General features: G+C 43.4%; 1 protein-coding gene across 6 annotated transcripts in view; it reads left to right on the forward strand.

The window, feature by feature from the left end:
• LOC125770622 (DNA N6-methyl adenine demethylase) overlaps positions 1–27,887 on the forward strand; it is a 161,339-nt gene that overhangs the window by 30,782 nt on the left and 102,670 nt on the right. For 4 of the 6 annotated variants that reach the window (XM_049440461.1, XM_049440462.1, XM_049440463.1 and 1 more), the window contains exons 4-5: positions 8,216–8,353; positions 10,175–10,252. In XM_049440461.1, the coding sequence (XP_049296418.1) occupies positions 8,216–8,353; positions 10,175–10,252 (216 nt within the window). The remainder of the gene's footprint in view (positions 1–8,215; positions 8,354–10,174; positions 10,253–27,887) is intronic. The other 2 variants (XM_049440464.1, XM_049440465.1) reach the window with 1 other exon arrangement.

Here is a 27,887-nt window from a genome sequence, read left to right on the forward strand (position 1 = left end):
TTTGGACACAATTAAATGCTTTTCCTTTCCTGTTCATCACAAAAGTCAGTTTCCCGAATTGTCAAAAGTTAGAGTAGTTAAGGACACTGCAGACGAACGGAGACATTTCATTCACGATGACAGTTTCTTTTTTCTGCTGATGTTATACCTTCTTGTCCGGCTCACGATTTAGGGACAATGCTTACCCCATCCGTCGCCGTCCGAGCCATTCGGCCACCTTCAGACGACGGACGCATTTCCGCTTGTGTTGCAGGAATTTTGTTTCCTGGATCCATTCAAATAGAAAAAAGACAAAAACACATACACATACACGACAAACGAAAGAACTTCCTTTCTTCCGGAAGTCTAAAAAAAGGAGTTTCTTCTACACTCCTTGCATCTAACTTTTGTAACTTCTTGTTTTTTTTTGGTACCGAAATGGGAAGAACTAACGGCGGGTGAATCCGGGAGAAAGGACATTCTTTATTGTAGATATTTCTTTTTTTTCTGCGTGGCGTTCGTATTGTAGCGTCCCGCACGTGAGCCATTTTTGCAAAGTTTTCCACCTCATTCTCGTGTATTATTTTTTTTTCGGGCGCTTTCGTCGGTTTTGAGCACCTTTTTATTCCAGAAGGCGCGCCTGTCTGTTTCGTTGGACTTGGTGTGTTTTTTTATTCTCAAAACTGTAATCCTATTTCCTTGATGTCTTGCACAGGGAAGCGTGTATGTTTGTGTGCAAGCGATTTTTTAACAGTACAGAAAAGAGCTTCAGTAACTTTAGCGTGTCGTGCTGAAGAATTGTCAGCAAAACCGATCTCCGATTTTCTTGCGAGATTTCTCTCGATTTCTCTTTGCATCCTTTTTCCTTCAGTCATTGCATGCAAAAAAAACTAGAAAAAAACTCCTATTCCAGTGTGGTTGTTCCTCTGGAAAAGGCAGAAGAAGTGATAGTGACGGTGGAATAAAAGAAAAAAAAGTTTTAAGCCTGTCGAATTTATGACGTTTGACTTTGGACACCATTCGGTTTCGCGTTCTAACGATTCGTTGGCCATTCGGTTTTGTTTTTGAAGGGTAGGTGTGTGTGTGTGTGGAACAAAATAAAAAAAAACAGGAAGCTGAATGTCAACTGTAGGACATCTGGATGGTGATCTACCGGAACGGGAAGAATGACAAACACATTAAAAAATTTTTCCTTAAAAGTATTCGTTCGGGATCAAACTATCTTTTTGCTATGGATTATATTGAGTAAAAATTTATTAAAATATATAAATAATTATTTTAAAAATGACATCAACAACCAAATAAAATACGTAACAAAATCAAAACATAACTAACCTTCACCAACAAACCAAATTCATTCATTGCCCCAGATTGGTTACCCTTCCAGCCGAAGAAGTCTCACTCCCCCGGTTGGATGTAAAGCGGAACCAGTTTTGTACGCTGTTGTGTGTTTTGCTTTAAATTTTAATCGCGTGCCGAAAAACTTTCACTCCCTCGATGTTTCGCTCCAAACAAAAGGGGTTAGAATTTTCCACGCATCGTTTAGCGAACGGTGAAGATGGAAGGAGTGTTGGGGTTTGTTTTTGATAAGAAATTGAGCAGGCTTAAAGTGTAACAGTGAGATAAAGAAAATATGCTTTTCAATTTACCATTAAAATGGAGGATTTTATAATGGAGAATAATATGTCTTCAATTGGAAAATAGTCAATGGAGGCGCCCAGTGAATGGTAATAAAATGTTCACTTCAAACGATTCCAACCTTTTGCGACAAATATCCTATTTTGTTGTTCCTAGTTTTAGTGTCTTGAAAAGTCGTTGATGTCTTTCGAGCAAACAATCATCCTTCTCCCGGTTGATGGCGAAAGCCTTACAAGACGCGCGCCACTCGTCCATGCATCCATCCATATAATCTCTTAACCCATCAGTGCATACCGTCTGCCCTTCGGCCCATTTTTATCTCGGTCGCTTACTCATATCCTGATGGTGTAAAAGTAGTAGTAGAACCTCCCACTTTTTTCCCTTACAAGTATCAACATTCCTTCGGGGCATAACCGTGTGCCAACCGGGCGCGAGCTCTCACCGGAATGACCTCGAGACCTTTTCGTGTGGGGGGGATGCTTTGGAGTGCATAATGCACTCAGCTTTTGCATCGTTAGTGTGCATACGGCTCCACCCATAATCACGCTCGCAGCGTGGAAAAAGGGAACCGCGAAAGACAGCAGTGCGTAAGAAATTAATCATAATCGCGCACGCACTGCTCCTTTAGATCCTTTTTCACCACGCACTAACAGCAACAGCAACGGCAGCAGCAGCAGCAAAACCATCCCCAATGGGGGAGTTAATGAGACACGCTTAACCAAGCGGAAGTTAATGCTTTTGTTTCATAAAACGCATACTTGGCTATTCGTTCTTGCTCGCTTTCTCGCGGCTCGTACGACTTTTCCATCACACTCCCTTTTTGTGCTACCGTGTGCCGATGGGGAAAGGGAACGATGTCGAGGACGTGTATTATCCAAGGACGATTCATCTCGGTGGCATAAAGCGCCTTCACTAAGGCTGTGTTCTCTCCCCCCACAGCAATGCGTTGGGGCACAAAAACAAGCGCGTGGAGCAAAAGAAAAAAAAGGAAATAAAAAGAAGGGATCCAACCAACAACGACGACCTACCCCAACGCGTTCGTTGTTGAACCGGATCCAAAGTTGGAGCCGCTTTCACCCGGCTGTTTGCCATCCTTCCAGCGGGAGCAGGGATGCTTTTTGTTTTGCGTTTTTTTTTTCTTTGCTTCTGCCTTCCCTTTCGGGTGCTTATGGTTGTCGGCTCGGTGAAATTAAAACATCCTTCCGGCGCGCGGCGGGTAGATGAAGAAGAAAACGTGGAGCTTGCTCGTTCCTCGCTTTTGGGTTCCTTTGATATAGTTATTGCGAAAAGCCGAAGAACGAGCAGGGTTATGTTTAGGGTCGCTTATACCATCGACATCGAACTCGTTCGTCGGTGCGCGCCAAAAGTACAACCAGAGCAGACAAATAAGCTTTTGCTCATAAACTCTACATTCATACGCACACACACCAATGTAAATGTTGTTTTCTTGCACATTTGCCTGGTGGAAAAGCCTCATTAACTGGTGGAAAATCTAAGAGTTCAAAGAACCTTCTTGCTCTAATTAATCATAATTTCTCAACCCACCTTACTGATGCACGATTTTAACGCATAACTGCGTAAATAGTGCCTTCTGGTGGCAGAGAAGAAGGGGTGTTGGAAATATTCCTCCCTTCTTCTCCCCCCGCGTTTTGTCCCCTTACCGTTGAAGTGGCAGTTTATTTCTCATATCGATAAGGCTTCTAATGTGGTTAGGTTTCGTACAAGTCACCCCTTTTATTTGAACGAATTAGTCCCTTACCTTCAACCGGATAACCGGATAACATCGATCGACAGATGCATTAAACTTGTGCATTAAGGATATGCACAAGTTCTGCCTACCTCCAGGTCGTTAGCCCTTTCGAGTCTTTCAGCAAACTTCAACACGGCCTGGGGATGTGGTTGGTGGAAAAAGTGGAAAGTCCTGCTGAAACTTCCTGCACCAGAGCCCCAGCCCCAGTACCAGTGCGAGCTGAAAGATAATGAATGTTGGCGTCAGTGAAAGAAGGCAAATAAATGAAAGCAATCACGGTTGGGGAAAAAAGATGAGCAAAAAGGATGTGGTACGCATATAACCGTGTCCCTCCATACAGGCGTGCATCAGGTTAATGCGCCGTGTTAAGTTTTTTAATGCATCGCTGAGATGGTGTTGCGTGTTGGCTTCTTCTTCTAGGTTTTGCAAAACTCACTGGAAAATGGTTCGCCATTTCCCTTCCTTTTGGGGGAAGAAAAGGCACACACAACACACAGATACGGCCGTGTGCATTGATCTTGAGATGACATGAAAGGCAGCGAGAGGCTGCAATGTCCTGAGCCTCGCTGGGCTGGAAGCTCGAGTGGAAAAGTGCATTAAAAGGACTCAATCAACGTTCGATGCGTGCGCCATTTCGCTTCTCGCTTTGCCGATGCTTTATGCCTTCGTGTTGTGAGATTTCTGTAAGCAAAAGGGTCAAGGACCTCGCATCGGTTGTTAATGAGTAGGGGGAGCGGGGGGAGGGGAGGGCGATCAAATGGAAGGTGAGATACAAAAGAAGCGAAATGCACCGAGAAATGCAATTAACGCAACGCAAATGCAATTCCTTGTGCTGCTGCAGCCTACCGCTCATGCTGGGTGCAATGAAGATTGAAAGGAAACTAAAATGAAGAAGGAGAAAAACAAACGGTGTTTTAACCCAGCGTTAATATGCTTGAACGTAACATTTAACTAGCGGTCGTATGTCTTTCTTTTTTTTCCTATCACGACGCAGCATAAGACCGTATCGCGGGTTTGGAAAAATTATACTCGTCTCTTGCCATGTTTTTGTCGTCTGTTGGGTGAATTATTTTTGGAACAGTTGTTCCGTTCCGTTTCGTATTTTTTTTTTCTGTTTCCTTCATCTTCTTGTTTCACTTCCTGCTTTCCTTCTTCCTTTTTCCTTCTTGCACGGGGAGTGACATTTTTTTCCCCCGCGCGCGACATTCACTGTTGAAGGAACTGGAAACTGATGGGTGGAACCACTACAATACCCCCAGCAGAGAAGGAAAAATCGCTTTCCATCTGCGTTGGGTTTTCCCTAGTGCATCGTTTTTGCTGCTGCACTCCTTCCAAGTTGAATGTCATCTATTTTGGGACCGGCCGTGTGCGTGTGTGCGCCTTTCGGTAAAGGTGTTTGTTTTCTGGCTTTGGTGAGATTTTTCGTTTCCCGATTTTCCACGGAAACCGTATGTGGACCGAAGAGACCCCCAGCAGCGACCGAGAGAGGAAGTATTCCGGTTTGAGGAAGGAAAAAAAAAACACACTCACACGTGATATTCGGTCGCGTGAAATACGATGCAAATGTGGATGAATGTGAGGGAGGGCATATGGGGAAAACCAAGGTTTGAACGTGACACGTATGGATGCTTGTGAGGAAAAGCGACACGAAAGGGCGGCTGTTGGTATTAAATTGCTTGATGGTTAATGAACTTTTTTTTCTTCGTTTCTCCTTATTTTTCTATGCTTTTCTGGTAAGATGTGACCATGTTCGGATAATTATTATTGTACATTCAACTATATCGCTTGTTAAAATCCATCAGATTGCTCAAACACACAGTTGGAAGTGATTTTTCACGAGGAAAAAGTCTCGAAAAATGTGCATTTTGTGTGTTGCCTCGAAACGTGAGTGCATCTTACATTTTGGTAAGCAATTTATTTTTAGGATATTTCTTCTTTTTTTCCTAAAAGAATTTCTACAATAAAATAAGACCATTCGACAAGTTCTTATTGTAGATTATTTCTTCTTCTCTACACTCATGGTACAAAAAGGATTCGTTGGTGTAGCGTTAAACGGTTTATAATTAACCATTCTTTTAAATCCCCCACTTTTCTAAACGTTGTTTGCACAATTGAGCAATTATAATGGGCGATAAAAATTGACTCTCTTGATGATTCTTTTGTTGGTTTTGTAAGTTTTTTTTTCAATCCAAAATTTACCGTGAAGGGTTGCATGCATCAAGTGAAAAAAGAAAAACGAAATTGTCAAAAAATGGTAAAACAAACGACTTGTGGCTTTGAGAGTCGTAGGGATCCGTTTGTTAGGAGGGAGAAATTTGTGATGTTGATGGTGCAAAGGTTATGAAAAAGGTACCGGACGTTTTTTGGGTAAAATTTCAAGGACGTCTGGTTAAGGTATTTCAAGTCCAAGTGTGTCCTCTCCTGAGAAGGAGGAAGTTCCCATTTATTGCAACAATAGGAAAGGAGAAGAAATCATCCATTAAAAGACACGTTTTCATATTGAAAGGTACTAAATGAACGAGCAAAAGGCAAAACACTGGAGAGGGTTCGAATTTATACACCGAAAAAAAGGAGAAAAAGTAAAGACTCAAGGCAAACCATTTTGGCAATAACATGAAAACGAAAACCCACCAAAAAGGGCGAGGGGACTTTTATGGTTGATAGTCAGTCAGGTTTGGCAAACGGTGCCAGACTGGAGGCAGTGGTTTTTCCACCCTCCAAAAATTCGCCAATGGAGAAAAAAAAGGACGGCGATCGGCGTCAAAATACAAACACGCGTGAGGGAAACTGCTGCCTTCTTTGGTGGTGTTGGTGCGCTGTACGTTCGTTACCGTTATTGTATTGGTGTGTTAGTTTACCAACAGCATCCTACGATTGCATAGCGCACCACCACCACCTTCTCACTACCAGTAAAACCACCACATTCGTTGGTGTGTTTGATGACGCGCTGGAGTAAAAGATTAGGGAAATTAGAGACGCCTCCGGAAAATTCTATTCCCACTCCCGCGGCTGCTCAGGGTGAAATACAGTCGTCCTCTGTCATGCTGCCCCGGTGTACGATGAGTTTTTGGAAGAAATGAACGAATGTCAAGGTCCCGCGTGCGTATTACGACGAAGGGGCGAATTGGTTTCTTGCTATGTTTTTTTTGTTCCTATCGTCCGGAAGTAGACAAGACGCTTCTTTTACTAACCTTGGTCACTATGGTAACCGTCTAGCAGTTCGTTCGTTTATGTTGACGAAATTCGGGGGAGAAGAAAAAAGTCTTTTTCCCTTTTTTTGCTATAATCTCACTCTCCTCAAAATTGTGTTTTTGCCTTCCGAATGATATTGAGTGTTTGAGGTTTTTTTTTTGAAAGCGGAGCTGAGATGTCTTGTCAAGAAGTGGATTTTTTTTCTGGAACTCTTCTACTACGAAGGATTTTACGAAGGTATAAAGTGTTTGCATGGTGTCAAAATCACACAAATGTCTTGCTGCTCTAGAGGTAGAGAAAAAACGGATGTACGGAAGAGCTATTGGGAAGGATTACAATGTATTGCCGGATGTTGTTTTGGAAGTCACTTTTAACCACATCCACACTCCTTCCGGAGGCTGGTGAGTTCTTCATTTTATTGGAATTTTATCCACACTAGCAAGAAAAACTTGCAATGTTAAAATATTGTAAAATAATTCTTTACTTTAAACATTATTGAAAGGAAGGAATCAACTGTAAAAGAAGCATCCAACATGCCAAACATCAAACCTATCGAAACCACATGCGCTTTGGATGAATTTGTTCTTCTTTTTTCCTTGTTCGTGATATGCGCTGACAGACGAAAGTCCTTCGCCCCGACGAGCAGTTGCAGGAAGAGAGGAACACATATCCTGTGATGGAGGCGCGTGTGGTAACTGTGGTTTTGATGCCGGTGTTGACAAACTGCAGCCGTTTCCATTTCCACCTAGGATAGCGTTGGAAGTACATTTTTTTTTGTCTGTGTATATGTGTTGGTGCTCTCTTCGCCTTTCATATGAATCCCATCTGCTTCTCATAGAGCAAATTGAATTACGATCTTCCGCTGCATGCGTACGAAGCAGAAGAATGAGAGAGAAAAAAACTCAACTTTGCTACGAACGAGGTGAAGAAAGCAAAATGTAGGCGAACGCGTCCTATCGGAAATGTGTAATGGAAGTATAGTGTTTTTCTTTTCTTTCCTCATTTTAAGCTGCTTTTGCTTGTAAAAATGCAGCTGTTGTAAAGAAACCTTTTATCCTGGATGACGTTAAGTAATTAAATTTACAACTCTGTTAACAATAACATGTTGTACATAGTTTTTACTTCACTTTTGTGAGGCATTATAGCGTTTTAAAATGTTATAATCGCAGATATATTTTTTTATATCTCTTAAAATTCTTTCTAATAAAAAAAAAACAATTTTATTTAAAAATTTGTATTAATTTACAACGAGAACAAATGTGTTTTATTCGCTCCTACGAACAGTTTATGTCGCACGTTGTAGCGACTTCTTTTATAGCTAACTTACTTTTATAGCACAATGTACATTCGCTCGCGCCATCTATCGTGCGCTAGCAAAAGCTCTTGCATAGGGCGAGCAGCAACAGCAAGTTTTCCCTTCGGGAGAATTTTATGCTCCATCCGTGAGCATCATAGCATAAAAGCTTACAAGCATTGCAGCGTAGCATAAAAGTCGCATAACAAACCGGCTTTAACCGGCGACATCTGACGGCAATCAAACGATAACTAAAAGCTTTCTCTCTTCGTTTCTCTTTTTTTTCTTTTCATTCGTTCCTTTCCCATCCGGGACACGTTGTGCATTTGGGCGCCGGGATTGGTACGACTTCTCTCCCGCAGATTCTTTACGGTCCGGACGGCCAGCTGCTGAAGCCGGAATCCCGTCGGGGACGCGGCAAAGGAAGCAAATCGAAGGCAGCGGCAGCAGCGGCTGCGGCGGCAGCGGCAGGAGCCACGAACGGAAGCGCTAATGGAGCGGTAAGTGTCTGTCTGTGTGTGTGTTTGTATGGTAGCATTGGAGTAAAATATGTTGATATGTAGAGAGTACTGCGGGAGCTATGCTCTGTGGGAAGTTGTGTGTCCACTTAGCTGCTTAGCTTAGCTGCGCCTGGTGTGTAGAGGTGTAATTTTATCGAGAGACCTTTTTTCTGTTGCTATATTTATTTAATTTCTAGGTTCGGCCGTAGCGCTTTAAGTATTGCTTTTTTGAGACATTGGATTGCGGTAGAGCGGTTGCCAGTTTGGTTAATGTGTATCATTGTGGTGATATTTATTTTTGTGTAATTTCCTTTCTTGGTCTTTTTATGTTTTCACCATCATTAGAAGCTACGAAAACGGGCACTTTATTTGTGACACAAAATGTAAAATGTAAATGTAGGTATCGATTTTTAAAATGTCGTTTTTTCTTCTTCCCTCGAACACTCGAAGCAATGAAGGAAGTATACACAACACAACATTCCGATAGCTCGCGGGTTTTTGGTCGAGCGTAATGCCATAACCTCAAGCTTCTCGTTTGACCCAGTGCCCACCCAGCAGCCCTTCCGCTGGTGCTTAGTACGATACTTGTTCGTTTGATTGTGACCATGTTTTATGCAAAAGCTACATACTTATCTTCGTTTTTTTGTTGTTTGCCCTCTCCCATTTACCGCTGCTATTCCTGCTAGTTTGCGATGAAACCCGTTGGGGACGTAGGTTAGAAGGGTGAAAAGGGGAAGGGGGGGGGGGGGGGGGGGGGGGAAGGTGGTTCACAGTACGGGGCACAAAAAGGCAAGAAACCCTCTAACACGTTCCACGGTTCCTCACATGAGATAAGTTAAATTTATTTTGCATATAAATTAATCGCATTGCCGATCCATCCATTGAATCCTATTTTTGCGGCAAAAAGACCGTTGTAATCGGAACGGAAACGAAGAGAAATAACGTTCAAAAAAAAAAAGGAAGAAAATCCAAACCGACAGACCACGAGTGAAAGTCTAGTTTATGTTTCGCGCAGTTTCCGATCACTTATTAGAGGATGAAGATAAGAAGGCATTTCGGTTGTGCTTACTGCCCCCGAGGGTTAGGGTTGGAAAGGAGCATCATGGAGAAAAGGAGAGGAAAACAAGCGGAACTAAACCGTGGTGGAAAATTCGTGCGAATAAAAAGGCATAAAATTGTCGTACAATTTGGTTCAATTGCACAACGCTTTATGCCGGGGGGAGGGACGTATTGCTAAGAAGGATTGAAATAGTATCGACATAAATATGTCGATCGGAATCGGTGGACATAAATTGATTGATTGAGGCTGGTAATAGAAATGACATTAAATTACGATTTTAATTTGTGTTGTGTTGAAGATAAAGGAAATAAATTTGTACCTTGGCAATGTGTAAATGCCGTCGGATAGCGACAGTTCCTGTAGATAGTTTAATGATCTTATTTTATTTCAATATATTGTTTTCGTTTTGCTTTTATTTAGCTTACTGCAAAACAATTATCGCACTTGTGGTATTTTTTACGGTAGAAATGTACCTATTCCCTCTAGTATATGTTCTCTAGCCAAGTGTGAAGTTGTGTTTAGAGAGTTGAATATTTGTATTACAAAGTCAAGTTATTCTCAATTGCTTCGGTGATTTCAATAAATTCATTTTTCCCGTTTCTTGGTCTTCTCTTTTTTCTCTTCCCGTTCCTCTATCCAACCCGTTGCATACTTCAAATGTGACTTTTAAAAAAACACATTCCTGTAAAACTTTTCCATCTTCAAATAATGTATCCCCTGTTTGACTCCACACGCGTATTGTGGCGGTTACCCTACTCTAGATCGTGTCGTACGACGCCAACGGACAGGCCATCCGCGCTGAAGGGAAGCGTGGCCGCGGACGAGGACGTGGTGGCGGGGTAAGAAAAACACGCAATGTTACTTATATTCCAAACCTTGTAAAATGTACAGCAAACTTTTCGACGAGACCGGTTACGATAGAACCAAAGTTTAATCCTTTGAGACGCAGCGCGTTGATTATCCTTCGGCACTGTAACGGCGTACGGATCCTTGCCCTTGAATGCCGGATCTGCCTCAACATGAGTTCGGTAATCATGTTCCTTCTTTTTTTTGTTGTTGTGCGAACGACCTATGAATGGTCTCCGTTAACGCGCCGGAAATCAACGACGAGTACGGGTTTTACGCTCCGGATCATATGATTCCGTAGTGCTTCCGGCTGATGGGATAGTATACCTTCTATCGCCCCACGTCTAGTGGCAGTGTGTGCGAATGTGAAAGCGAAAGCACCAATACCCAGACGACAATGTTTTCCTTCAACCAAAGTATCTACCCTTCAACGCCTCCCCTAGCTACTTTGCCCCAAAAAATCAAAGTCAAAAAGTACGGCGACGACATCGAGCCAAAAACCCTCAAGAGCATACCGAGAGGAACCCCCGCCTCTCCCAATTGCGGCAGACAGACGAAAGGCCTTGCCAACGGTGAACGCGTAGTAGTAGTAGCAGTCGTAAACGTAATCGTTGTAGCCTTTCACAACCGCTATTCCTAAAGCATCAGCTTCCAATATCGTCGTCCCTTTGTCGGTTTCTGTAACTTTCGCACATAGCGCGGACGAAATGGTAGACGCCATCGTCATCATCATCGTCGTCGTCGTCGTCTTCCGTCCTTACTAAGCGCTTACTTTTATGACATTCTTTCGAACGATTCCGGATTGTGGAATACTTTGCCAGACAAAACATCTCCCTTTTTTTCCCCTGGAAGCTTCCAATGTTTCTACGCTACCCCCCAGCAAAAGGGAATTGGATTCGTATCCTTTTTCGTCCCTTTTCGGCCTGGTGAAGCGAAATACGTCTGGTTGAGGTGACGATGCGATGCGGTACGGTGGTTTGTCTGCTTCTCTAAGAACTCCTGGGGTCAGCGTTTCCTCGGCGCTTGTCGGTAGCAATACCGGCAAGAAGTCAACCTTGTACAAAGTTGGATGCTACTTAAAACACATCGTGACGGGTTTTAAATGGTAGCAAAGGAAAGAGCATGTACAGGATTATGGTTGTTGTGTTTGGTTTTGTTGAGGTTCTGAGGCTTTTCCAGACAGTGTGTTGAATACTCCAGGAATTCCTAGGAAATCTGCCTTCGCTGGAACTAAAGCAAAGGATGAGTTTTGATTGTAATTGGAATAGAATGAGGAGTGAGTTGGAGTTTTAAATCTACAGAATACCGTTCTTTGGAAAGTATGAATCTTTGCTTTTGACTACTCAAAAGATTCCTCTGGATCTCAAATGAATTCTGGAGACGTGGAAGGGTTCTTAACGACATCTCCTATTTTTCTTTCATCTCGTATAAATCGTACAGATTCGAGACATATGGCACACTGTTTACGGTTCCCGGTCTTTGACTCTTTCCGTTTTGTCAATAAATATATTTATAGCCAACGAAGGTCGTCCAAGAACCATAAAAAGGATCCCTTTTCTCGAATCTATAAAATGATGATGTTTCCAAGCCTCCCACCCGGCTGTTCCTGTCAGCTGATTCTTATCGTTTGGTTTTCTTTTTTTATTAAATTTTATTTCATTTGCCATCATCGTCTTGTGCCGGTACGGTTATGAAGAGTCGATCATGGGTCATGGCCATTTGACCGTTTATGATTGCTGTCGGATGCTGTCTGTAGCTGAATGGAAACCCACTCTCCCACAACCGGACGTTCGAAAAAGGATGCAGAATGAATTGTTGAATGTTAGTTCCATTTTCTTGTAAGCATCACAAGTTCTTATGTATTCCGGTTCTGTGCCACATAGATGTTGGGGTTTTTTCCGGATTTTTTTTCTCCGGCCATGTCTAAACCGGCATCGGAAGATGCCTTCTGTTTTAGTCGTGTGCCAAAAGGGAAGCAACACTGGGGAAAAAAAGTTGACTGAAGAAGTTTCTGTATTCTTTCCTTCTTTTTTTTCCTTGGTTTAGCCCTGTTCTGCTCAGTTAGCCCATAACTCCCGGGCATAACCTGAGGCGGAACCGTGGCTGCAGTGGCCGGTATTTAGGAGTGTTGTGATACACTTTTTTCCTTTTGCCGGTGTAGAAGTTATTCTTGGAATGAAATCCTCAACCGTTGAGGAGAGAGGTTTACCGGGTGTGAAACTTTTACTTGTTGCTCGTTCTGACAACGGAACCCCGTCTGAACCGGCCGGCTTGAGAACAGATGGAATAGTACCGAACCCCCCACGGTTGCAACCATTGCCCAGAACTTGTCCTGTGAGCGTTCGGGCGCGCCTTCAGCTATTGCATGTGGAAAAGGCTCTCCTTTCAGCTATAGTCGTACCGGAACGGGCCAACACACAGACAGAAGGAAAATGGACGCAAAACCACCCAGTACGGACGAACATGATGACGACTTTCCGCTTTGGTTTGCAGCCAAAAGCGAAGTGGTTGGAGGTCTTTTTTTTTGCTCTTTGTTTTGTACCATCCCCAAGCTACAATCTAGGACTCCACTGCCATCCAAAGATCAGCTGAAAGACCTGGTTAGGTTCGAGTTGCTAGACACTTCTTACGTGGCAGCGTGCTTTTACCGTGGTTTGGTCGCATTTCTCGGGTGGAGGAGAAAAAAAAGTGTCCTGCGCATCCTATCTACCACAAGTAGAACACACAGCTCTTCCGTTGGAGGGATAGTTATCGCAGCCGAATGGGTAGTGTTGATGACGAAGAGTTAACGTGGACTTTTACTACTCCATTGACTGCGAATTTTTATGTCAAGCACTTGCGTGTATGTGTGTGTTTCCTTTTTTATCGTGTCATTGCCGGGGTTTTTCCCTGAGCTTTGGCAGAGCAACCGGTGGCTACTGAATGTGTTTTGCCGTACGCCAGCAGAGGCACCCAGCAGAGAGTGTCGTATGCTCCGTTTGTTGGCGTGCCTCTGCTACTTATCCAAAACCGTTTCGAAGGAAAGTAAAAGCCATTTGGCATGGTTTCGTTTTGTGTGAGGGTTTGTGTTCGCTGGTTTTCCCGTCGACACGTTCACAGGCAGAAAGCGATTCTCCCTAGAGCGTCACGCGCCAACACAGAAGTCGAGCACGACCACAGAAGGCAGCAACACAAAAAAACAAAACCCCAAGCCCACACACAACCAGTGCCGACACAAAGTGTCTGACGGTTTGGCGCAAGATGATTTGAACCCGGGGTCTTCTTTGGCTTCCGTGTAACGAATTCTTTACCCCATCTGCATCCGCGGGGTGCGAACTCGGGAGCTTAATCGTTTTCAAGTTCATCCTTCTATAGCTGCCGTTCGGTACGGTACGGTCTGCTGCCGGTCGTTTCAGGCCGGCGGAAGGTCGTACACATTTCTTTGCATCTCGTGTGCTAGCTTTGACTGCAAATGTGTTTGATGCCATACCGATACGGTGTCCCGGGACGACGACGACGACGACGGCGTACGGTCTGGTTTGGCTTTTGGGATTTCCCCAACCCAAGTGTTTAGAGGTTTTGCGCTCATCGTCGTCTGGGTTGCCTTAGACAGTATGGAGGCACGTGCCACGTCATCCTACGGTGCGGATGAATGTGTGTTTGGAATGGGTTAGACCGTTTGATTCGATTCCGAGATATGGTACGTCAAACGGGAAACATACATATCTTCATCGACGACTGCTAGACGCTGGAAGTAGACGAGACCACACTAGAGCCGGGCCGTGCTGCAGTGGCGTGTGCCGTGTGCTTGGTTTGCGGCAGTCCGTAAGAAGAATAACCGCAGATAGAACGGAAAAGATTACGCCCCGAAGTGAGAAAGTGTGCCATCGTTCGTTCACACTATGGCTATGACTTCTTGGCTGGGAATTGGTACGATGGGCATCTGTTCATGTGATGTTTGGTCAAAATAAAGTGCTCGTTGAGTTTTTTTCTCCATCAGTCATGTCTATCATCAAGATCTCTACCCAATAAAGGGATTCATAATTTTTCCTTCAAGAGATACCTTCAGACATTCGGGTGGAAGGTTTCCTCAAAATCTGTAGTTGCCTCTTTCGTACAGACATTAAGCTGAACGTATCGTACCCACTGTTCGCATTGACGCGGCATATGAAACGATATCGTCATTCCAATTCCCTGCTAACCAACGCTCTGCCTCTGTGGCAGAGCGGGCCTCTGCCAGAAGGATTGAAAACGTGCAGAACCTTAGAACCGCTCCCCAAAGGGAAAGAGGTGTAACCCCACGGGAGAAAAGAAATAACGCACAGAAGGACGGCACATAGCGGCGAACGAGTAGCATAATAAAAGAGATATCAAGTATCGGTCGGTGCTGACGGCAAACAGATTTCGGAAGTTTTTGGGAAGAATCTCGTTTCCAGCGGCTGCTCCACAGGGAGGCATCTGCTCGTATATCTTCTTGCTTGGGTGGGCCTTTTTTTTAAAGACCTCCATCGTCAGCTGCTCATCGTGGGGTGTTTTGTGTGTGTGTTTCGGAATGGCTTAGCGCCATCATCAACACCTTCTCTTCTTTTGACGGCACGAGACTCTTTAACTGCGATATGTTTCGGTGAGGGAATAAAAGGCCGCCACGTTCCACAACTCGGCAGGTAGTACCACTAGACCCATGTACAGCTCCAGTTTTTGTTTGTTGTTGTTTGCTATGTTGGTCTGTGGCGGCTTCTCGTGGCGGTAGCTTTTATGTCTTTCGGGCGATGATTATGAGGCCTTTCTCAACGGATGCGATCGGTAGTCTTTATTGGGATAGGTTTTGGCTTCATGGAGGTGATTCCAAGCGATACACGATGGGTCTCTCTCTCTCTCTCTTTCTTGCCCATTTTGTACACCATTCACTTTCCATTTCTCGTTACGAGTCTTTCGAATGTCCGGCTGATCGTTTGTTGACGTTAAAGAGTTGCTACTTCAGACCGCAAGACACTTGAGCAGATCATCAAGCGGAACCTCAAAAACGGGAGACGCGCTACCTGTTGAACCTGGGTTTTTGCTTGTTTTTGTCCGCTTCTTCGGCACCATCAAACGAACGTTTATCTCATTCGATCGGAATCAGTATTTATATCCCTTCCCGGGGGAAGAGTTTGTTTTTTACTGTTTGGTCGTGATTAATAGACATCTTTTGTAGCAGTCAGTTTCTTCCCATTTCAGTGACTATTTTTGTTTTGCTTTGTTTGTGAAGATCTGATGTCATTATCGGAATAGGACTTGGAAATACAAATCTCATTGCTCATTACTCGGTGACACACTGACCCCGGTGCATTACAATCCCGCCTAAGGAAAGCTCGTATAAAGCCTTCAGTAAACTTTGTCGTCTAAACGGCTCGGACAAGAATGAGGCAGAGAGAAGCGAAAGAAAAATGTAAACAAAGGTTAAGGGAATGGTTGGCGTGCTGAACTTGGAAAACTGTTTTCCCATCCTACATTGCACAGTTGTTGCTAGTGGCCGCAGAATGTGCATGGCGCATCTTTCGGTCGGTGGTACTGTGCGCGCTGCACCCTGGACTGTTTCTCTTCCGGTTGCAGCCTCGTTGCAGCCAACGAGCGATGGACAAAAGTACCGTTCGTTCTAAATAACTTACGCGAATGTTTAGAGAAAGGAAAAACCTGTTCCGTGTCACCATGGGCCACACCGTAATGGACGATGGTACAGGATTGTTTTGTACATCAGTTTTTGAGGGAAGAATTTGAAATTAATTTAATTAATCCGCTCCCCGAGAGTATTTGAAATAACTCTCATTGGTGACCTCGTATTTTGTGGTATAAAACTTTTTTTTTAATTCAATATTATATACTTTCTCGATAACCTACTTTCGGTGCATCTGTATGCATCCTCACCACAAACACATCATCCCCAAACGTGGCGGTTGCCGACCCTTGCGTTTGTAGCACAAACTTCGAAATCGAGCGCATCTTTAATCCACAAACCGAGATGTGAAGGTTTGAAAAATTCGAGGACAGGCGGCCAACACAAACGAGCCAAAGAAGCGAGCAAACGAGAGAGGGCATTTAAATTGTAAATTTTGTTCCCCCGCTCACATTTGCGTATGTATCATGCAGTTTTGCGACTCTTACGCCCGTGTCCCGTTCGATTGCTTTCTGCACGAACAAAACGTGAACTGGCGAACACGTGCGTTTCAGATCCGGGAATGCAGCTTGTGCGAGGAAATGATAATTTCGTATGAAAAGTAAGGAACCGTCCAGTGTACGGCTGGCTGGGTGGGATAGTTAATCATAATTGTGCATCAAATAAATCAAGAAGAAATATGATTTTTACACCATACAAGTTTTGCTAGAAATGGTGAAAAATGCAAAACAGGAATATGCGTTCAATGGAAAGTTATTTCCACAAGTGTTAATATTACTATTTTTGCCTTGGAAAATGAAATGCGTGGAAAATCTCAAGAAAGATAAATCTCACCAACCAGGAAAACACACCTCTTACGACAAATAGTTGTTTTTCTTTTACATTTTTTTTTAACAATTTACATAACACTTTATTTATGTTCTATAATTTTATAGCAGCTTTGCAAAAGTTTGAACACCAGTGCCAGGGAAAAGCCTTCGCACGAAAAGGCACCGCCAGCAGGAAACATAAAGTTCGCCAACACGAAAACAACAAACAATCGCTCATAAATATTCGAACGGTTGTTGTGCTGTTGTGTTGTGCTGTTTTACCCTGTTTTATGTGTATGCGTGCATTATTTGCAGGATGTTTTCCTTTTCGTCGTGTTTTCTTGTGTTGTTGTTTTGCTAGCTTGTTTCTTTTGCTTCTTCTTGTAAAACTTTTTTTTTTATCTTTTTTTATGTTATGTTTGTTTCTTTTTGTTTTTCTTCTTTCTTCTCCTGCTCGCCGATGCGAATGTTACACCGGTTTTGGTATCTTCGTTCTTTGTGTGTCAATGTTTTACAATGCAGCTTATTATCGTAGCATAGGTTGGTTAACTGTGTGAAGGAGAGTGTGCGTCCTCGTATTGCCGCTTTTCTTCCATACGGTTGTGTGCATTTTTTTTTCTTCTTCAATATTTCACTGACTCGGGCATTAACTCATTGAATATTTATGGGAACATACTTGCAGCTTCGGTGGTTTAAGGGGGGAGTGTTGTTGTTTGACCTCCGGACGGTTTTTGGTGGACCGCCCTTTGTCGGCGACAGAAAGGCAGAAACGTACAAGAGGAAGAAACCATCCGTGTTTTGCTTTTCACTTTAAACGGCCATAAATCCTGTGAAGTTTTGCTCCAGGGAAGGGACGGAATAGAAGCGCAAGTTACATAATTTGTATATAAAACTTTAAAATACATTTTTTAAAAGAACTCACAAAACAAAGCTTTTCATTTTGTTCACAAGAATAAAGTAAAGTGCTGGAGGAGTTTTATCACCCAAATTTTCAACACCCACGATTAAACAAGCAAGCAAAAAAAAAGTGAATAAAAATGGAATTCATTCGCCAACTATCCTTTTGGAACGAAAGGGAAATTTTCTCATTATCGTCTGACCTACATTTTGCACACAGTCGTCGTCTCCATTCGGACGCGACTTTTGGTCATATCTGGATGCTGCAGGAACCGGTCGGGTATCGGGGATCGTTCTGTGTCTGCAAATGCATCTCATCGTCATTTCTGTCTCTCTCTCTCTCTTTCCCTCTATCTTTATTTTCTGCTTATAGCAGCAGTATTCGTTATGTTTTGTGCCCTGCTCGACATCGTTCGCCGTGTATTTATGTTATGCATATTAAAATAAAAGTGCAAAACGTCCCATGAAGTTCGCAACGCAGAACGAGGGCATCTGTGAGGATAAAGGGAATAAAATAAGAAAAAAAATCCCATCTGAGTAGAGCTGTGTAGAGGCCCCGTGTAGAGCGACAGCAAAACCGGCTCCGGCACCATGGTCCGGTTCGGTTTGCGTGCATAATAAAGGGTTCAGGCTGGCGGCATTCTAAAGGGTGTTCTTGCTTTGCGGCCGAAGGGATTTGCTTGTTTAATTGCGCAAAAGCACAGTTAAACCGATAAAGCTTTAAATAGTTGCAATATTTCTGTAGAAGGTGAAAGTGAGCTCTTGAGTTGTTTGCTTATTTTTTCTGTTCAATTTTATTATCACTTCTTTCGCAATCCGAGTGCAACAAGTTATGGTGCCGTTCATGATTTTACTATTTGTTTATAGCATCCAATACCCACACAAATACAGCGCTCGTTTCGTTCAATAGTTTCTGTTTTTCTTTTGCTATAATAATTTTGTTTATTTTCTCATGATTGCATGACGCTGTGCGTTTTTAAAATGCAACCAAAGATGCAAGTGCAAACTGCGCTACCACCTTCAAATGCTTTCGCCAAATGCAGCATGCGATGGTATAACACACATTTGCAATCCGGTTTTGTTGACTCGTGTTTTATCGCTTCTTTTTTGCTGTTGTTGTTGTTGTTGTTGAGTGTATATGTGGGTGGATTGTTTCGCGGTTTCCGGAATGGGTCGAACGTTGGCAAACTTTCTCTTCCCTAAGGTGAACTGCGCACCAAGGCGATATTTTGCTGTAGTGCGATGTGGTTCGCAATGTAAACCGAAAATGGTACGAAATGCTGTAAAAATATTGGCAAGTGAAAATGAATATCGGGAAGGATAACAATTGGGAATAATTCTCTAATTTAGGCCAATTTTATATCATAATACGTTGAACTGTATAAATTTTTTAAGATTAAAAAAAACAGATTTTTTGATGCAAAAATGAACTAAAAACTTCTATCGAAACGTCAATTGTTTTTGATGATAGAAATTAATTAATCAGATTAATCGAACTGTTGTAGAGTTCTAACGTCTACCAACCTTGAGAACAAGGTTTGGAGATGATCACGATCCGCTTTTTGCCCGATGTTTATGGAACAAAGTGTCTCAGGAACTTCAGACAATGTTTACATGAAGTACAACGGAAATTTTAAAGACTAGACTATTTCCTTAACATTACACAAAAAGCTTAACGATAAATTATTTAATTATTCTACATTTTCTTACATGGTCAGCTATCATCAAGAAACAACTTATTAAATATCCCCAAGTATTAAGGACATCACACTAGAAGTAGAGTAGCAATGAGAAGGCAAAAGTTCATTTTTGCTGGTTAAAAATTCAATCCGACCTTACCCCGACGCTTGATGCATAATTTTTCCTACGTTCCACCAGCGGGCATTACCAGAGCAACGCAAAAGCGCAAAGGCAATAAGGTCCGAAGGACAACCAGATTCCTTCAAGGCTAGCAAGCGCACCGCATCCGAGCTTTGTGCGGTCCATGCTGGCAAAGTTCACAATCCCAATCGACTTCAAGCCTTCGAAGGTGTCTCGAGCAGAAAGGTAAAACAATTCTTCGAGAGCATGAGAACAGTTGGCATAAAATTACCGATTACGTGCATTAAGTAAAAACACCAACAAAAAAACAGAAAAATGCATACTAATAAACGAAGGATTTCACTTTCATATGGCTGGACATACGGACCGGACCACTGGATATAATCACTTCGTTAGAAATGCATTTCACGTGTGTTTGGTGGCGAGAAGCATCACCATCACTTACCCTTGGGTGCAAAATATGTTAAACGATTCGTTCCGTTTTTGGCCAACTTGTAATAATGGTTTATTACAGACTTTCCGTCCTTGCTTCTGTGGAACCTTGTGGAGCACCAATGTTTACCCAGTCCGAGACCAATTTTTATTTTCACTCGATCTTTGTGTGTGTTTTTTGTTGTATTTAGCTTCTGTGTTTGTTGCCTCCCATCAACCCCCCCGTGCTCCAGCTTCATCCCCAATCCCATTTGGGTTCTTTTCATTTGGACACAGACTCTGAAATGATGGCTTTACGTGTTTGGCAGTCATAAAAGTGTTCACCGTCTTTTGACGTTAGTGGTTTCGCCTCCCGGTGCTGATGCACTCTTCGGGGTCGGGCTGCAGTTCATGACGTGGGCACACACACACACACAAACGACACGTTTTGTCTGCTTCTGCCAGGCACTTAATCGTGCAGTGACTCCCAGAACACCGACCGGCGGTTCTGTCTGGCCAACGAAGAACAATCTTCACCAAGAACACAACCTCTCGGTTGGACGAGAATGGGTTTTCTTTTCGTGGTTGTTTTCCTTCACCGTTTCGGAACTGGGGCGAGATCCGTTCCGTGCTGCCATGCTTTTTTTGTGTTCAAGCAAGGGTAAATTGGCAACCATTTTTACTGCAGATCGACGTCGAGACGGCGCGAACCGGTGGTCGGATGCTAGGGGATGCTTCGTTTCATTTTATGCTCACGCCAAACATGACGAATGCCCCCTCCTTGTTCTGGTTGGTGGTGGACGGGCGTGATTGTTAGGAGAAGTTAGTTTAATTAAATTACGTGTTATGTGTGTTTGCTTGTTGGTTCGCCTTGTTTTTTTTAATGTGCTTTTTGTCCGCTTTATGAGCTTTTTCATCTTCAAAATGGGTTGTGTCTCTGGTGAAGCTGGTGAGCAGCAATTTAGTCGAAATGAAGAATAATTCTTCCATCTCTGCCGTTAGGAAAATTGTTACAGAATTGCGTTTGCGTTTTGAAAGAAGCTAATTTCATGAAAATTTCAAACCATTTTCCATCCAGTAGCAGCACATCCCAAAACCACCCTCTCAATCGATTGATAAATATTAAAAATACTTTCGCTTTCAAGCTGCTCGAGTAATCGATACTTGAAGGAGGTTAAAAAAACACACCAACCGAATGATTTTTCAATGTCCTTTCGATGAATAAATTAGAAAAAATCAGGACCTTATCGATGATTTTCCCAATTTCAGGTAGAACCGTTTTCAGTTTTATGTTGTGCCGGAGCTCGAACTGATGAAATACGCACACGCACGCGTACTCCATTGCTAAATTCGATCGGTTTTTAATAAAACAAATCGAAAACTGGTGGAAAAGCGTGCTACCAAAAAAAAGACCTCTATCTGTCTTTCTGTGTCGTTTCCCGCTTGGTCAAGGTTAAATTGCATGTGCTCTAATTTAAACATATAGTAAATGTTTAACTCCAGTGCCATTTGCCACCATCCGCTAGAGCTGTTTCGGGTGGAGTAGTTTTTCCCGCAACCCTATCTGGTGCTGGCCATTTCTTTCTGCTACAATTTTCAGTTTTCATTTCGCTGCACTGATGATGGTGAAGTTGTGGCGTAGATTTGCGTGTGCAAGCGGCCATTTTTTTTGTTATATGCTGTCCTTTTGCACCCGGAAATCGGGGAGACTCGCCAGGGCACAACTCATGCAAACGTTGGCTCGGTTTACGTTCATTCACATTTTTACTACCGCGAAATGTTAGTGTGTGTAGGGATGATAGTAGTAAGGAGGGCGGGAGGAGAGAGGAAGAAAGTATGCAAAAGGTACCGAGAGGGAGTATTTTTGTGTTCCCATGTGTCCGGTATTTACCTTTTTTCCCTTTATCCTCACAACCCAGAACCGGGTTGTACAAGCGTAACCGTGGTGTATCCACAACTTTCACCTTTGTGAAGGGATCGTCCAAAGGGTGGTGGAAAAACACCCCCCTTTTCGCGCTTGTTGGACACCGAGAAGGAGAGAGAGAGAGATAGAGAGCAAACAAGTGACCATCACATTTAATTCATTTTCATTCACAACTAACTAAAACCACTGTGTTGCATCGCCGGCACCGTACCGTGTGTTACGGATTTTCGGTGCTGAATTTCGGCCGTGCATCACATCTCGTTTCCGGTGCGCGTACTGATAAAATTCGCATAACGGTTTCCAGCACGGAGAAGATAAACACATTGGAGAAAGGGTGTGAGCCCCCCTTCCCACGCATCATTTCGTTCACACATACCACGGTTGCACACACACACCGTGTGTGCATTTACTCGTTTTTGGGGGGCGAGATGCATTCAATGCACAAAAAGAAAAAAAAATACGGTCGAAACTGTTGCTCATCAAAATGGTTGCAACACGCGGCAACCGGGTATCGGGGTTTTTGTGTTGAAACATATTTTATTTTAATTCCTGTCCCCGTAGTAAATCCCGGTTTCGGTACCGGGTTGGGTTTTAATTGAGATGGAAACGATCGAAACGCACTGCAGAGCGGGAAAAGACACGTGTATTTATGAGTTGCACGTGTGCAACGGCACACATATGTTTGTTCGCGATGTGAATTAAAATATATGTTTCATGTTTGCCATGATATCTGTGTGATACCAGCATAGGGAGGGGGAGTGGTTCGTGGTATGGACGATGCACAATTCACATTTACATTTGTAGTTGAGAATGCGTACGTTGCATCAGCTGTTTGGAGCAAATTAAAAACTGTTCCAATGACCTTGGCTCGATAAATTCATTAGCTTTTTTGGTGGCATTACGTCACTTCGTTTGATGATATTAAACATTAATTAAAATTCAAACTTCACAAAGTTGCGAATTGTTTGCTTTGTTGGCTGCTAAAATTTGTTTAATAAAATGAGATGAAATGATTTATTAAATTAAAGCTTCAATAAAATCAAGTCAATATATCTCTACTACCAAAAAAAATAAACTCATGACTAAGTTAAAGCAAAAAATAAAATAAAAAAGCATCTTACTGCTTGTTGATTTCAGTGAAAAATCCCACTTCTGGGTCAAAAGAACCCCGAACAGACATTTATCTACATCTGGCTGACGTGTGGTTGAAATTCGAAAGATCGATACACATACCAACAACGATTAGAAACATTCACAGGAGGAAAAAATCACACTAAATCGAGTGGAAAGCTTTAAGAAACATAAAGGAGTAAAATATCTTTATGTGCACGTCGTCGGCCAAGACGGGAAGCGACTCGGTTCCCCTATATACAAATGGTTGTAAAAATTCATCCCTTCCCACGTCCAAAACCTCCGAAAGGGTCGATGCCCTTTATCGCTGCTGGCAGAAACATGAAGAGGAATATTTATTTTTATGGCAGTAGAAATGCACTTGGGGATTTTGGGGAGGAAAGACACTAAAGATGACCATCATCGAATGCTGTCGTATCATTCCGTAAGGGCAATTTTTGTTTTACTTCTTCTCGATACAACTTGTCTGTGACTTGCCGTCTGCGTCCCCGTGTGCGTCGTAAAAAGGGAAAGAAAAGTTCGTCGTTCGGTTTTCGGACTGGTTACAAAGTGGCTTGCCCTTGAAAAAACTCCTCTATAAAAGGATATTAAAATACATACCCAGACGGCAAAGCGATGGTGCCATGGTAAATGGTTAGCACGATAGCTGGACTTAGTGCTGGACACGCAGCTCTCCGTTCGGGGCGGGGGAAAAAAAGGTCATCAAATGGAGCGTAATGGTCCTTTTTTCCCGGAAAATCCTCTGCGCTTAGACTGATCTGGGTTCTGTTGGAGAGTTTTCCTTGGAGAGCGAAGAAAACCCCAACCCCCGGGGTGGAAGATACCTTCCGGCAGTGATGTTTTGACGGCAAGATTTCGGTGAGTTCGTTCGTATTTGTTTCCTTTTCTGTCCAACCCGGAAAAAAAGAAAAGTCCAACCCGGAAAGGAAATGTTACCAAAGGTTATGGCTCCTTTGCATTTATTCCTCGAACTCTACAGGAATCCGTTCATCCGTCAGTGGTACCCGACTGCGAACCATCATTCTCAAATGTCAATGACATTGAAAAACAACGAACCCTTAGCTGGGTGAAGTTTTTCCCTCGCTGCTGTCAGCGACCCACCTAAAGTACCGAAAGTGAAAGATTTTCCTCCAATGTCGGTCCAAGAAGAAACCGAACACACGCTAGAGCATGGAGGCGAAAGGCGAAAAAAAAACACCCAACGGAGAAATCAGCTAGGAAATAAATTAAGGACCCGGAACGGAAGCAATACGGGAAAGAATGTGGCGAACCTGTTAATGGTCGTCGCCCGTTGCTGCCGAGCCTCTTTTTCAATCAATCTTACGTGGAAAGTAGGTACTAGAAGTTCGTCTCCAACATATCCTGCCCAATTCCCGCTTCGTCTTAGGGCGCTCGATCCCCCAAAAGGTGCCGAGGGAAATGAATGAAAATTTCCCTTCACGCTTACTTCCAATTGGGCCGGCTTCCGATGCGTAAAAGTGTCGAGCGTAAAAAGTTTTGACTTACTTCTGGCTCGTAGTAACTTTTCGCCCGGTACCCCCGGTCTTGTGAGGCGTTTTTTTTTTCTTCTTCTGCTGTCTGTTTCGTCTTAAGAGGCACGCTTCGGTTTCTTTTTTTTCTGGAATCGTGTGATGATGTTGTTGGCCTCTTTATGGTTTAGTAGACGATCTGTTAACGAATATTTTCAAGCCATTTTAAGGACGGTTTGAGTCGTTGCGATTCAGTCATTATTCTTGTACTGGAAGAGTGGAAAATTTAAATGTTTTTCTTGGGAAAATGAATGGAAACAGGTCCTTCAATTTTTTTATTGAATGGGAAATTTTCCTCTCTACTAAGGACTTCTATGCTTGATCTAAACAGAGAAGAATCTATTTTTTTTTCCTAAAGTTGGACGATTAAACAATATTTTTAATAACTTATTTTCTCTTTTTTCTTCTTCTAGGTAAGTTTCACATTATGTTCACAATCAAATGGATTATTTGGCTCACTCTGATTCACGGGCGTTTTGTGTTTTGTAAGTATTTTAAGAGACTTAATGCCTTTTTTGTTTTGCACCCAACCATGGGCAGCCATCTTGCGATGGATCTAAATCAAAACCGTTCAAAAGCAGCCACACGTTAGGCGTCCTGTGTCCTGCGTATCCCGTTAAAACGGTCGAATAAACAAAAGAAGAAGAAAAAAATGAAGCACAAGCTCCAAAAAAAAAACAACCCTTAAAACCGGATTCATGTACACAACGTGTAGTGCCCTGTGTGCGTGTGTGTGTAGAGGCATGGTTCATCTCGGCACATGAAGCGAAGGCTACTTTTTTGTGCGGTTTTGTTGTGCTCCCTTTCTGGCCAGGATTTTGCTACGGCTGTTTGCACACCCTTCACCTCCTCCTTCCACCCCCTCCCCCTCCTTTTCTTCTTCTTTTTCCTCATCTCTTTTCCACTCATCCCTAAAACTCATGAGGTGGTAGGAGAGCCAATTAATTCCTGCCAGTGCGCGCTGTTTTTGGTTCCATCCCCCCAACCAAGTTGCCGCAATTCCACGCATGGAAACTCCGAGCTTAACGTTGTAATGTACACACACACACATGCTCTTCTACCCCACTTCCACCTCCCTCCACCCCTCTACATACGTGGAACGCTTGGAGATGCGTCCGATTTTCCTCTTCTTGTGTGTCGTGTAGAAATTCGTAAAATTCAACCAAAAGAAGAAACAACGACGATGAGGTGGGAAAAAGAGTGGAAGGACATTGGGGCGGGTGCGGGAGGGGTTAACGAATGTTGGGGGGTGAGAAATTGTGGGTACCGCAAAAAAATCGATTTTCGTCAGAATTTGATGAGATTTCCCTTCGACCAGTCCAACACAACATCTCCTACGCAAAGCGCCCATTTACTAGGGGCATACGTGTGTGTGGGTGTATGATGAAAAGTGAGGTTGGGAAATGTGTTTTGTTTCCCCCTCCCTCCTTCCCCCCTCCCCCTTCTCTCTTCTTGGCTGTACAGTATAATGAAGGAAGAAAATGGCCACTACCGGGGTGGCGAACAAAACAGCGGATCACGGGATGCGTCAAATGCGCGTTTTGTGGTCGCTCGTTCCCAGCTGGAAAACATAGCGATGGAACGTGTCCAGGGTCTTGTTTAGTGGAAAAATATGCAAACGCCGGTACCCCGTGTATGCTGCGTTAATGGTACACCCACCCCCCGGGAGGTGGATGGGGGGTAGGAGGGGCGAACGAAAGGAAAAGAGACACGGAAAAATCGTTTGCTAAAATGCGAAAATTATTCAATATAAATAACTTACATTAGTGGCACATGCTGCTGTTTTCATGGGTGTTTTTTTCCTTCTTCTTACGGGGCATGGGAGAAGGGGATTTTATGCATAGGGAGGGAAGAAACGCAAGCGGAACATTGTTACGTCTTCTTGCTGTTGTTTGTGGTTCTTCCTCTGCTGTAAGATCTTTTAGGTGGAAATGTATCAGAGTTGTGATTTTCCAACTGCCCCCGGGTTTTCCCACCTCCATATGGAAGGAAAATGACCTCAACGGACCTCAACCACTCCCAGGTGAGACACTCTTAAAGGACCTCGGAAGTTCACCTTTCCACCCAACTACCCCACCCCCAGGAATGCGAACAAGAAACAAGCACGCACACACACACACGTCGATTCTGCGGACTTGGAAAGAACTAACAGCAAGCGATGGTGCCTTTTTGCTCGTTTTGCGGTGTATGACGGTGGTGCAAAATATTGATTGCCTTTTGCTACTCCCCATTCCTTTGGGTGGTCTTATTTTGGGGAGAAGACACAGAGGTTTATTGCTAGTGAGGAGAAGGAGGAGGTCCTCACGACGACCACGACGACGATCACCATGATGTTGAGATTGACAGTGTTTCGCCACTACACAAACGTCGCCGGCGCTTGCTCTCTCTCTCTGTGTGTGTATGGTTGGTCCTGGGTTTCCTCTTCAACCAAGGATGCTGTCGTCGTCAACCGTCGCCACGTGGATGTGTACGTTTTTGCGGAATGCTGAAATGTGCAGTGCGGAAAATATCGAACCAGGAATTGGAAAATGCTTTTAAAGGATTTGGATGCAGCAAAATTTAAATCTATTCCCTGCACACTGACACTCGGGCTCGGAAAGAAGCTTGAACTAAGGCTTAACGTGAAGGCCACCGCCTTTAAAAAGCATACCAGAAGAAGATATAAAAACTCGCGAACAAATTGGAAGTGGAAATGCGGCCTTTGGATGGCTGCTACCGGAAGGAAAATCTCTTCTGGTGAGTTTTCCACGTGCACACAGCTGAAGATTGGGCAAACTGTTTTTACCTTTTTCCAGAATAACTGAGGTTGAATTTCCTCAAAAAAAAAAGAAAAACAAAACGATTTGGTGGTTGGTCGTCTTCGGTGGAATTAAAATAAATTTTCTTGTATCGATTTTCTGCGCAATAGTATTTCGCGCCCGCGCTTCTTCGCGCGGTCTGGCTTCCACACCTGTTTTTCCTTGGTTCCGCAAGTCCCCCGCTCTCCGCATTAGTGGTTGCTGGTGGTATTGAGCAGCGATTTTCCATCACCCCCACCCTCTGCTGTCGCTCCTTATGCCACCCCTCTGTTTGCTCCTTTGCGTTTAGAATGGAAAGGGAGGTTTTTCCTTCCGCAAGCACAAATATCCATTTTGCGATTTGTTTTCTCTTTTACGTAGCTCTCTCTCTCTCTCTCTCGCTCTTCCGGCTTTTACTCTCCTATTCTCACTCACACACATACACATCTTAAACGGGATGGATGGAGTTTTGTTTTCTTGCACAGGAAAATTCGTATTCATTGGATGAGTTTTCCCTTGCACCATCACTCACGCCGTACACTCACTCACACATACAGCCAGCCCAGTGCCCGAGATCGTTTCATTCCTTCACACACGGGCAAAAGTGTACGCGTTTCTTGTGCACCCCATCTTCATTTTCCAAACCCTCCCATCACAATCTCACCCCCATCGTACCGATTTTCCACCACCCTTATGT

This window comes from Anopheles funestus, chromosome 3RL (assembly GCF_943734845.2).
Source record: "Anopheles funestus chromosome 3RL, idAnoFuneDA-416_04, whole genome shotgun sequence".
NCBI lineage: Eukaryota > Metazoa > Arthropoda > Insecta > Diptera > Culicidae > Anopheles > Anopheles funestus.